Below are 13,643 nucleotides of genomic sequence, written 5' to 3'. Positions count from 1 at the left end.
ATTTTTGGGTTGTGGAACAAATCATCTGAGTTTCCATTATTTCTTACGGAGAAATTCGCTTTGATATGTGAGTAATTTGGATTACAAGCAAGTTTCCAGAACAAATTATGCTTGCAAACCAAGGCACCACTGTATTAGCTATCTGCATTTTGATTTAGCCATCAGTATTAATTTTCTAAAATTACTAGTAGAGCATTTTGGCTTCTCTTCACTTTCCATGCCTCTTCCCCTGCGAGGGTTGCAGTTCCAACATGCCAGTTTGGATAAAACACATGACCATAACTTTCCAAACGTTTCCCACCTCCCGGACTAATCAAGAAGTAAAATCCCTCCAAAGTATTCTCTGTGTACCACGTGTCTTTATCCAGTAGGCTGTCCCAAGTACTCCCCCTCTTGAGGGGTCCCCCAGAACACCCTATTTACATTACCATTGCTGTTATGGCTCATCTTTATCAGGAGAAGCAATAGCTTTGAGGTCCACCTGCATTTATGAACCCATCACCTTGTCACAAATTGCAGCCTTGAGCAGCAATCTCACTTTGCTTGTACTTACAGTTCTGTCTTTTTTGGTCACAATCCATAGCTTATAACCATGGCCAAGTGTGTGAATACAGACTGTCTGGTAAAGTGTCACAACTGGACACATTGTTAATCAATCTCATGACCATCCATTCTCTTCCTTATGAACAAGATCCTAAGATAGATCAACTATTCCACTTAGATCAGCTGCCTACCACTTGCCTGTAGAGAACAAGCCATAAATATTCTCTTACCAGCCATTTAGCTCAGAACCAAAAGCTTTCCATTTCGTCTATACATCCTTATTCTGAACACATTTTTGTATTTCTGGTTTTGTGGGGAGACCAATGGAAAAAGTAATCATCCCTGGACCAACTACTAATCTACTGCACAGCATACCGTCTCGCATTTGCATCCCCACTAGGTAAATTTAGAATAATGAATTAATTTCACAAGCATTCTTTTGACTATGGGATGAAACTAGAGTCTGCAGAGAAAAAACCTACAGAGTAACCAGACCGCAAATCTGTGTAATAGCTTCTCTAGTCTTTGCACAACTAGGCCACCCTCTACTAAAGTTTCTAAAATAATACAGAGAATAAAATATTTCTGCACTGATACACTGTTAAATTTTATACTACTCTGATAGAGCACTGGCCCCACCATGTTCTTATAATCAGATATTGACCAGCCTCTTATTTTAAAGAGATGACCCACACTGACTGTTTAGATTCTCTGTTATTTTAAATTTTCCAGTCAAAATGCAGTATAACATCCTGATCACAGCAGCCTATCCTAGATGGTGACTGAATTGGCTATGCCTTCTACATATGGAGCAGTATTTTGGACAAAAAATTTAAATATGCAAATAATTATTATCCCATTATATAAAAGGGTGACTATAGGCGAGTAAGCTTACGTAACAAGGATCACAGGAAAAGTAATGGAAGGAATTCTTAAGGATAAGATTGAGCAGCACATGGCATGTACAGGAGTTTTACTGACCAGTCAGCATGGGTTCAGAAGAGGGAGGTCGTGTTTTACTAAAATGCTGGAATTCTATGAGGAAGCAAGAAAAGGATACGATCAAAGTTGAGCATATGATATTATTTATCTTTACTTTCAGAAAGCATTTGATAAGGTGCCAGATGAGAAGTTGGGCATCAAACTAAAAGAAGTGGGAGTTCAGGGTGATGTTTTTAGATGGGTGCAGAACTGGCTCAGACACAGGAAGCAGAGGGTGATGGTGCGAGGAACCTCTTCAGAATTGGCCGATGTTAAGAGTGCTGTTCCACAGGGGTCAGTGTCAGGGCCAATGTTATTTTAATATATATAAATGATTTATATAGGAATATAAGTAACACGATGGTTACATTTGCAGATGATACCAAGGCAGGTGGATTAGCAGATAATCTGGAATCTGCTGAATCATTACAAAAGAACTTGAGCAGCATACAGGCTTGGGCACATTTGCGGCAGATGAAATTGAATATCAGTAAATGTAAAGTATTACACATAGGAAGTAAAAATGTTACATTTGAATACACAATAAGATGTCTGAAAAACCAGAGTACACCTTATGGGAAGGATTTAGGAGTCATAGCAGACTCTATACTATCAACTTCCAGACAGTGTTCAGAAGCCATTAAGAAGGCTAACAGAATGTTATGTTATATAGTGCCCTGATGTGTGGAGTACAAGTCCAAGAAGGTTATTCTCAAGCTTTATAACACACTGGTGATGCCTTATCTGGAGTACTGTGGGCAGTTTTGGTCTCCAGACTACAAAAAGGACATAGCAGCACTGGGAAAGGTCCAGAGAAGAGAGACTAGGCTGATTCCAGGGAAGAAAGATTTAAAGAACTGAGCCTTTTCTGTTTAAGCAAAAGAAGAGGTGACATGATTAAGTGTTTAAAATTATGAAGGGAATTAGTACAGTGGATAGAGACTGTTATTTTAAAATTTGTTCATCAAGAATGTGGGGACACAGTTGGAAACTTAAGGGTAAATTTTGCACAAACATTAGGAAGTTTTTCTTTACACAGAGAACCATAGACAGATGGAATAAGCTATCAAGTAGAGTGGTAGACAGTAAGACTTAAGGGACTTTAAAAACTAGCCTTGATGTTTTGTTAGAAGAATTAAGTGAATAGGACTGGCAGGCTTTGTTAGGCTGGATGGCCTGTTCTCGTTTAGATTGTTTTAATGTTTAAAAAAAAAAAAAAATATATAAAACATGCAACATAAAATACTCCTTGAAATGAAAACTGTCATTTTCACCCAACAAAGTTGAGAAAGTGGGCTCTAGCAAGGACTGTTGCACTTGTATCTGCCTTGGGTGTGCATACTCGCAACTCTTGCTTGCCTTGGGAATACTGTGGCTCATAATCATGTGCAAAGGTATGACTGTTCATGTCCCCTCTACCAACAGTACTCCAACCAAAACAGGTGTAAACTTCAGTCACATTTTTTTTCCAACTTTAAGAGACAAATCACACAGGCAATTTATTTTTACACAATGTTGTAACTATTTGTATGCATTTTTTTCTAGTATGATTGTCTGTTATGCATGGCCACTTATTTAACCTATCACATGTTAGTTGTTTATCATTGATTGCAAGCTACATGTTGATTTCTGTTATTTCTTATTGGCAGAATTTAATTTAGGTCAGCAAGAGGTAAGAATCCACTGTGCTGGAAATGTGGACCCTGGTAGGGTAATCTACATCTGCACAACTATTTTTGAATGCTGATCAGACATCAAAGAATACCGAATGATCGTAACATTTCTGTATCACAGATTGATTTATACCTTTGTGTAATATGAGTCTCATTCATAACACACACTATCACAGGCACACACTGAATGATTAAGCTGCAATCTGTTGTGTTCAAGTGAAAAAGGATGAGTAAATACTCTGCATGTTTACTGTCCTTCCTTACTTAAAAGCTGTGAGCGCAAGTGAAGTACAGCTATATAAAATAACTTTCTAAGTTCACTTGTCATACAGAAAACTAAGAACTATTCCGTTGTTTCTGGAAATAATGCATGTACAGATAGCTAGACAAAGACAATTGGATGTTTCAGTGATTTAATAAACATCGTAAAAATAAACTAGTAAGATAAGAAAATCGCATGTTTAATGCAAAATTGGACAGAAACAACAAGCATAGGTGACAAGTAGTGATATCAGTAGTGCAGATAGGTTCTGCATGTAAGCACATATAGTAATGGCTTCTGTGGTTGAAAGCAGTAGTGCTGCACTTGTAATATTTATGTCAAACCACTTACTGCTCATCTGAAGTGTTTTTTTGATAATCCCATTGGCACCTGATGGGATTAAGATGGATTAGTAAATTGATGGATGAATAATTTCTGTTTTGACAATAAAGCCACACTGAGCATGCCTTGGTATGATTAAAACTATTAATATAACATGTCAGATTCCATTTTATGCAAATGCTTAACTCAACAGTGGACAAGAGACACAAAATTTTCAGGTTTTCCAAATATTTAACAAATGCAGGTTTTTATGGTACTTTTAATACTTTTGCAGCTTTCCATGTGTTATATTATCATACTACTTTATCAGAATACTTCTGTACAGGAAGTATACATGCAGTCCTATTAAGTATATGCTGTCAATTTAATGAACGTCTGCATGTTTTATTACATTTTGTAAGTATGGAGTCCAAAAGTTTTTTGTTGTTTTTATATAAAATTATTAGGCGAAGTATAAGAAGGAGCAGGAAAAGCTAAAGCAAGAATGGGAGAAAGCCCAGAAAGAAGTGGAAGAGGAGGAACGTAGGTACCATGAAGAGGTATATTGCATTTTCAATTTTTCTTTCTTATATTTGGAAGAATTAAACATGTTATTGTGTAAAACTAATAAAAATTGCCTTATAGGAACGTAAAATCCTGGAGGAAACTGTAGCACCCTTGACACCCCGCTCATCCACGTTGTCCTCCCCTAGTCGTAGTGACCAACCTCAGTTACCCTTGGATCCAGATGGAACAATAGTGCGATCACTGGCAGACTGGGAACGCAAGCAGGAGCTTCTTGAAATGCAGGCTGTAAGAGAGTTGGAATAATTTTGTTTATGTGTTCCTCTGCTTCCTTGAGTCTTTACATGCTTCGTATCTGAAATTTCACAGCTGTCTCCATTCTCCTGCCATGTACTGCTATCATAGCTTCACTTTACTTCTTTTTTTCTGTTTACCTGTACCTGCAGTTTATGTTGACTTGAAGTAAACAAGAGTGAATGCAGAAATTGAAAATAAAAAAGCAATCCGTAGTATGAGGGCTACTCAGGCCAAGTCCAGTGTGAAGGCAATCGGTGCCTTCCATTGCTGATTAACCTACTTAGTGGGTTACATAATAGACATTTCCATAAAGACTATTTGTCTGTTTATTTTATTTGGATGGTGTGGAGGTGTGGCGTATACCTTAAAACATAATAGCTGTTATGTATTGTTCTTTTCCTCCTTAGGAAATGATAGTTTTCACAATGTGCAAGCAGCTTTTTATTTTACTTTTATTTGATTTGTAATAGTATAGTATAACTGACTTGCAATCTGTTGCAACTCAGTTTAATTAAGAGAATTTTCCATTCCGTTACTGCTACTCTTTTCCTCTGTTCAGAAACCTATGTTTCTGTGTTCTCTGATGTGCACTGTTTCTTGCATTATTAACATTGAGCTTGTTTCAATAATGACAATTTGCCTTTCCCCTTGAGGATGAGTGCTTGCTTTTTCATGTGCCTTCTTCCTCCTGTTCCAATGAGGTCAAGGACGAGAGGGATCCTTTTATATCCATAGGCAATTAATTGCTGATCACCTCATCTGTACTCTCTGCAGCTTTAGCTCTACATTCTTATTATATTCAGCACACCTCTCTTTATAGCTCCTTTGCTAACAGTAAGAGCAAAATTAAAAATGTCATCGCCACAGAACCTGTTTCAGTTGGTTATACAAGGATTTTGTGGAGGTAATATGTTTGCTTCACTTAATATTTGATTATCAAGAGTTAATTAATGTTTGTTTCCCACAATTTTTGTTGCCCAAATATGACCCAGTTTTATTCATTGAGTAACTCATCCTAGTTTTCAATGTATTTGAACACTGTAGGCACAGACTGACCATTTTCTGGCATTATGTGTTCTGTATATCTGAGTATGGCTACTGCCAGGAAAACTTCCAAGGGGTCTAAGGGAAAATACTGAGGAAGAAAACTTACTCCATACAAAACTTTCCTTTTACATTTAAAACATATTAAACACATCTATCATTTCATTCTTTTTGCCCATCCTGCTAAGTGGCACTTTACTTGCCTAATGACATGATCAATCCATCTCCACCATCTTCTCATAATTGTTGTGACCATGCTATCTCACTGTAGAGGATCTGTAGTATCCTCCAAAGGTTCTTGGTGTGAAATTAAGACAATTTTGTTAGATCCCGCTCAGTCATCTTATTGGGATTTAGTTTGGCATAATTACTGATTTGGGATGAGCACCACACATTGTTGAGTGGTATGATGGCATTCCTCTTTTTATTGTCAGTTATTTGTATTTTATTTGTAAATCACAGTCTGTTACTCCATCAGTTCATGTAATTCTGCCCAGATATATTAACAATTATACATTTATTAGCTGTGTAACCCCGTGCTGTAAAAAGCACGAGGTCTTAGAAACTATTGAAATTATCAGAAAAAAAAATTGAAATGTCTGATAATTGAAAGGAACTACTCTGGGCATCTCTCTCCTAGGAGGTTTCGTTTTGCCGATGTGCTCACATCACTTGTGCATTAGTGGCTAAGCAACTTTGTCTTTCTTCGGAAGTTTTTGTTTTGCCAACATGCTTGCCTCACTTGTGTATTGGCGACGGGAAGAAAAGTAAAAGGGTTACTGTTTTGCCGATGTGCTCACCTTGCTTCTGTATTAGCGGCTAAGTGAGTGACTGTTTCTTCAGAGGTTTCATTTTGCCGACGTGCTGGCCTCGCTTGTGCTATTAGCAGCTAAGCAAGTTTTTGTTTCTTCGGAAGTGGAGCCCTTACCCCAACTCCACCTCTTACTTCTGAGCCGGAACAGACACACACACTTCCATGCAAAGATATTTATATATAAGATAATATATTTCAACTAAACTCAACAAATTTTGCCTTGAAATGTGTGAAAAACAGATTTGATTGTTCCCGTGGTCGCCTAATATTATACTTAGTGGGGTTTTTTTTTTGGAGATGGGTATTATGTAGTGATGTTGACTTTATATTGCACTCATACTAATTTTAAGCAAAATTTGCTGAGAAGAACTTAAATACAATTGTATTATCTTGGTCCTACTGGACCTGACCCTAAAACCTAATTCTTTGAGAGATATTTCAAATAAAAGATACAGAAAATTAAAACTTTTGCATGAAGCATTTTTGATGTTTCAGACCATTTCCAGCCACATGTTACTTTCTCTGCAATAAATAATAAATATCTGGAAGAAAGATATTGATAGAATTTGTCAGAAATATACTGTATATGTATTTTTTTTTCAACTGTCTTTGAACAAAGCATTAAAGTACCCACAGGACAAACTGATACCCATGTGGCAATATCCCATTATCTTTAGTCTACTGCTTTTTACATATGTCTTTAGTTCCTTTATCTTTGTCACAGAAGTACTGTTGTTCATTTTGTTATTTAGAAATTTGGGCTGTGGAGCATAGATTGTGACGAGAGTATGAAGAATGTTGTGTGATCCTCTAAAATAATAATTTTCTCAAAAAAGTTCATTAGAGGCCATAAAGCTTTAATTTATTCAGTAGTGTATTTGCTTATTTTTCCTCAGATATTGTCACTTACTGTGGATCCATGTTAAAATAACTCCACAGTTGTCAAAGTTCTGGGACCCACATAGTGCCAGAAGAACAACTGAAAGCTAGTGGGTGTTACAGGTGTGGACAGGATCTAGTCAGACTATCAACTATTAAAGTAACTTAACTGAGTAAAAAAAACATGTCTGGTTTTCATTAATGGTTTCAGAATTTCTGAAGACATAGGAGTGAGGCTCTCTTTCTGCAGTTTACATGGAATGTATAATAAAAGTAACATTGACAAAACAGTCAATTTTCTTGAAATATGAAAATACAGATAGTTGAGCTGCTGCGTGTGATGTCATTGGGCATACATATCTTTTTCATTTTTCATTGATCAATTTTTTCTTTGGTTATGAGGAAAGTTGAAATGCACTTAAATTGCTATAACTATGATAGTCATAACATTCCATCAATGTTGTGCAGGATACCATCACTTTAATTGCTGCCTTACATTTGCATCTAAATAATGTATATTGTTTTATTTTAACAGAGAGAGAAAGCTGAAACCTGCCAGAAAAATGCCACTATGCAAGAAAATGCTCACAAAAATTTTTTCGGTAGTAATCAAGAAACCATTGGCAAATCAGATGCATTCCTCAAAGAGACAGACAGGTGGGTATATCATTAGCAATCTGTAAAGAAACAAGTGTGCACGGAATAGCTTTCATCCTTAAAATATAGTAATGTTCACTTTCTTGATATGCTGTTTTTTAAAATATATTAAAAGTTTATGTGTATCTTTTGATATGATACAACCACTTAGAAATGCCCTCCATTACTACACCTGTAGGTTAATATGACTGTTATTGTCATATTAGAAAGCAGGTTCCACCTGCTTGGGGATGTAAAACGACCTTCTGTATATCATAAAGCTTTTTATACTTTTAAAAATTAATTTAGGGCTTCCGAAAGAATGACAAGAAAGTGTGTTCTGTATTATCGAAGAATGGCACTTCCTTGTCTAAATAGGAAAACCTAGACCAGAGTGATAACAATACACATTAAGCAGGCAGTGTGAATGAAACACATACCTCTGGGTCGATGCTCTGGTTTGTCATCCCTTCTATTCATGTTTTTTTACTTTCTCATATATGAAGTACAGTATAGGGAAAGTATTGGAATCCTCCAAAAATTCCTTTTTGAGATTTTGATGAATCTCGACGTTTTAGATCTCCCTGAGTCCTAAAATTCTAAATCTATGTGTGTAGGTGGGGAGACGTCCATTCAGATCACATTTAACCACAGCCACTACCGGTAGATCATGCATGCATGCATGCATGCATGCACATTTACATTTTTTCAGCACTTGCATGCACCTCATTTCTCACTACAAAAGACTTGTGTGTGTGTGTGTAAACATGATAACCTAAGTATGCTTTCACTTAGGTCAACAAAATTTTGCATGCAAGTATTAGGTACAAAACGTAGATTTCAATCAACTTTTGGGCTATTTCCGCTAACCAGAAGTGGTACTTTACTTTTTATTCATGCAGCTGTAGAGTCCGATTTATTCAACTTTACTTTTATAATAATTATTCAGTATATTATTACTTTGATTTGATTTGTTGTTGATGGTTCTTTAATGTACATAATATAAAAATATAATCATTGTCTTGCGGTTTAATGCTTAAATATCCATCCCCATATCAAGGTATACGAGAAAGTGTAGGGGAGACCAATGTTGATTTTTGTACATATTTTCAAGGGCCCAAGGGGTGCATGTCTGATATATATATATATATATATATATATATATATATATATATATATATATATATATATTAATAAGATTTCCTCTTAGTCTTCCCTAAGTGGTTGTTTTATCACCTACCGGAAGAATTTTTCAGTCAAGTGTGAAACAGTTAGGAAGGGAATCCACACTCGCCAATATGAGTAGGAAGTCCTCTATCTGAAAATAGTAGCTACATTAGGAAGGAGCAGATGGCAGAGTTTGGAGAGTTAAACTGTCTTAGTGTATTGTACACTGCCTACGTCAGGGGTTATTGTGAGTCTGACAAGTAAATTGGTGCTTTAGTGTCAGTGATGAGGGTCTTGTGCCAGACAGTAATGCTAAAGTGGGAGTAAATCCTTGCCAAAATCACTTGCTTCGCTAGTAAATGGGCATCTATGCCTTCACATATCATCTTGAGCTTTTAGTAGGGTTAAAAATTGATGTTGTGCATTTAAATAGTCAAAATTAGTTTCTGTACAGGGTAGCATCACCTACTATCAGTCACAAGCTCAAATACCACCGAAGATATTGGCTAGTTAAAGTACTGTTGTTTGAGTATCAAGTGAGAATGACCCCAGATGCCTCCTTTTAGAGGTGTACCAGGCAGGGCCCATTGGAATGAGATAAACCTGCTCATATTTTGCCACAGCTACCAGTATAAAATGATAAGTAGGCATTACTGTAGATTTTCTTTATATTCTTGCAAAGCATTTGTAAAGATTCCAGCTGTTTATACTCTGCTGTTTTATGCTTCTCAATAAATATATAGATGCGCAATTCAGAGAATGTTTACAGATACTAATATATTTATATTCTTCTCTTTATTTAACAGTCTGCACACTCAACATGTAATTAATACAAATGCTGTTGTCTATAGCCCACAAAACTGCAAAAGGCCTTTAACGGACCATAGTCAACAAGCCACATCTGAGCTTCATTTCACTCATGGTAAGAAGTTTTATTTGTTTGTTTGTTAATGGTATTTTGTCATTACTTACTTGCTAATCACAATTTACAGTAATGTTACCATGAAATGTTAAAGTCAATTAATTAGAGAAAACTGATATTTGTGTGCGTGTGTGTTTAAAATTGAACAATTATCCGAGTATGAATTGACAATGCATTTGAATATGACCATTATGACCTAAAAAAAGGTCTAGGATTGCATTGTGTCTGAAAACCTGCTCAAGGTGAGAATTTCAAACAGCACTGAGGAGTTAACGACTATGCTGGTATGGTAGCATGGTAAGCACAACATGAGGCCATGAATATTTCACAGTCGCTGATCATCTTTAGTTGTTGTTAAAGCAGATACTTGAAAACAGTTTAATATTGATAATAACTTTTAATTATATGTAATGTTTTTAATGAAGCAAGGAATTAAATAAAAGGTAAGACTGTAACTTCAGTTTAAGCATCAACCAGGTGTTTTAGTGAGTGTTTAAATTTCTGTTCTAGTGAAACAAAACTTTGCACATAAATAAGTACCATCAAATTTTCAATATATTGAAACTTTGATTTTTTTTTTTTTTTTTTTTTGGATTAATTTTGCAAGTTCAAAATAAATGTGCTACACATTTCTTTTACTATCTTCAAATTAGAAATTTTGTTAAACAGAAATTGCCCGATTTCCCCCACCTTGCACCCTCCACAATGCTGGAAAAAATACTGCTCAATTTCGAGGAAATAAACACTATTTCCGCAATATATAAAATCTTATTAGAGTCCCTACCTTTCAAAGATCCAAGAGGACATTAGGAAGAAGATCTCTTAATCAATATATCAGAAAAGGAGTGGAAGGTAGCAAAGCAGAGAATTCACTCGAGTTCTATATGCGCAAAGCATAGAATTATTCAACTAAAAATTATATATCGAGCCCATCTGTCTCACTTAAAACTGTCCAAAATGTTTCCAGGGCAGGATCCAACCTGCGAGCGCTGCAACCAAGCTCCTGCCTCACTGGGTCACATGTTTTGGGCCTGCACCAAACTAACATCATTTTGGACAAAAATTTTTAAGTGCTTCACAGACAGCCTTGGTATCACAATCCCTCCTAACCCATTAACAGCTGTGTTCGGTGTTCTTCCAGATGGACTTGAATTGGAGAAGGACAAGCAAACGGTGATTGCATTCACTACACTTTTGGCACGCAGACTTATTTTGTTAAATTGGAAGAATCCTAATTCTCCTCTTATAAGTCAGTGGGAAGCCGATGTTTTATATTGTTTGAAATTGGAAAAAATCTAATTTTCAGTTAGAGGATCTGTACAAAATTTTTTCAAAACATGGCAGGATTTAATCAATATTATTTTAGAATAAGAGATATAACTATTACCGCATTTAACTCCCTTCTCCATCTTTTATTTACATAGATATTTACTTCTCCCTTTCTGTTGTTTAATGTTGCCTTATTAAAAAGCCTTAAGCAATTTTCCTTTAGCTAAGCTCTCCTTCTCAGGGGTGGGGTTTGATTAGTCTTCAAATTTGTTGGGTTATAAATTTATCTGTTTGTATGGAATGATTACAATGAAAATTAATAAAATAAAAATATTAAAAAAAAAAAGAAAAGAAATGTGGGTAATTCTTTTCTTTTCTGAAGTATGCTGCGTCACTTGGATTACACACAGTAAATAATTATTTTACTGTCTATCTGATGGTTTAGTTTGTTCATTTGCCAAGCACACTCTTTCACCAAAGCACTCCACTGCTCACCTCTCTTCTTAATGGTCTTCTGAGGTACTTGTTACACTTAAATGTTGTACCGTCCCATTGGCCCCATGCAGGAACTTTGCTGCTACCATTGAAACTCCTTGGCCTGGCAGTTTTCTGTGAGACATAAAGTAATCCTGCCCTGTACGATTTCTTGCCAGCCTTGTATCCCACACAATTAATACTTTATGTAATATATTGAAAAAATCATTAATTACAATTTACAATAGAAATGTGAATCAAGCACGAAAGGTTTAAACCTGCTTACAACTCTGTACCCTTCTTCTGTCATATGGTATTTTTCTGTCTACTTTGGCATATTGTACTTTATCTTAAAGCAGCTATCAATTAATTTTTTTTGGCCATGGAAAATGTGGGAAATGGATTGTCTGAACCCCAAAAAATGAATTCCTTTTTACCAGTCTTGCTGATCACATGCAAACTGGCATTGACATAAGTGTGCAGTTTTTATTTGCATGGTTTTGTCTTTAGAAATTTTCATCACCCAATGGTAGGAACCCTAAGTAATTAAAATAACCAACTCATTATGTAATTGTATTCAATTAATGTATTCTATTGCCTAATATTCTGTTGCTGTTTACTTTTTAGCTAATTAATTTATAGTTTGACTGTAGCTATTACTGTTTATGAAAAGCAAAAAAACAATTGTACATAGTTCTTGATAGTGAAATATTTAACAGTCAAAATGGAAATGCATGTTCCCTCTTATGCTTTGATTGAATATATTCTAGTGCCTCAAACTGAAATAATCTGAAAGCAAAAACTGCAAAAAGTAGGCATTTGCATTTCTTCATACTTTCAGAAGAACACTCTGCTAATTTTGGTACTCAAACTTATTTAAAGTTGACTTTTTCTAGCGTCCAAAAGGGCTTATCAATAATTATTATTATAATTTATTGTACCTCAGTGTGAAAATTCTGTAAACATAAGTTATGTTCTTTTTGATTTTGAATAGGTAATGGATTCTGATTGCCTGAATAGAATAAAATGAAATGAATGACTTTTTTTTTCCTCCAACTATTTATAACAATATCTTGGTTTACAGATGGATCTTGGAATTACAAACAGCCTCTAATAAAAGAAGAGGATGATTTGTGGAAGAAGACTGCATCTTTGGACCGAAACTGGAATCCACAGTCTGTCATGGATGGAATGAAAAGGTCTGTAGAGCAATATGTTGGCTCTTGGTAGTCTTGTTTGAAATTGCTCTATGGCGGTGCCTTACTTTAGATAAGACGGAATAATGAATCTATATATACTGTGTATATATAATATATTGGCACAAACTCGACACAGAGTCATATAAAGGTTTGGGGCAGCCACCCGTGTAATTGTTTTCCTGGCTGCAAAAGTTGCTTTCAAATGAAACAGTGCACTGATGTGCATACAACAGAGTCCAAGACGGAACTGAGGGAATAGGGAAAAGGTGCAGGCTTTTAAAGGGGAAGACAGGAAGTGAGGTCATAGGGATCGCGCTCATGTTCTTCAGCCATTGGTTCGAGCCCGGACGTGACATCACAGGGGCCGGAGCTGGCAAGGTTTCCTTCCATAGGCTTGGTCACGGAAGTGACATCAAGAGAGTCAGGTGGAATCTCCCGTGAATGGTCTATAGGAAAGGGAGAGAAAGAGTCAGTGTACTCTGCCACATCATGGCATGCCTCGGAACTGCCCTTACTCAAGCCCTTTAGCTGCCTCCCATGCACACGTGTGTGACAAGGCCCCCTCCCCTTAGCCCAGACCCGTCGGGTCGGGCAACCCTAACCAAGAGGTCGTGAACCCGAGAAAGAACATCAGCGT

At 36.2% G+C, this 13,643-nt stretch overlaps 1 protein-coding gene across 3 annotated transcripts in view; it reads left to right on the top strand.

The window, feature by feature from the left end:
* The window catches only part of LOC114651884 (LIM and calponin homology domains-containing protein 1-like), a 338,328-nt gene that overhangs the window by 312,638 nt on the left and 12,047 nt on the right, over window positions 1-13,643 (top strand). For all 3 annotated transcript variants that reach the window (XM_051928055.1, XM_028801930.2, XM_028801931.2), the window contains 5 exons: window positions 4,248-4,340; window positions 4,426-4,593; window positions 7,875-7,996; window positions 9,949-10,064; window positions 12,892-13,006. In XM_051928055.1, the coding sequence (XP_051784015.1) occupies window positions 4,248-4,340; window positions 4,426-4,593; window positions 7,875-7,996; window positions 9,949-10,064; window positions 12,892-13,006 (614 nt within the window). The remainder of the gene's footprint in view (window positions 1-4,247; window positions 4,341-4,425; window positions 4,594-7,874; window positions 7,997-9,948; window positions 10,065-12,891; window positions 13,007-13,643) is intronic.

The sequence above is a fragment of the Erpetoichthys calabaricus genome, chromosome 5 (assembly GCF_900747795.2).
Source record: "Erpetoichthys calabaricus chromosome 5, fErpCal1.3, whole genome shotgun sequence".
NCBI lineage: Eukaryota > Metazoa > Chordata > Cladistia > Polypteriformes > Polypteridae > Erpetoichthys > Erpetoichthys calabaricus.
This window is presented reverse-complemented; position numbering and strand designations above follow the sequence as displayed.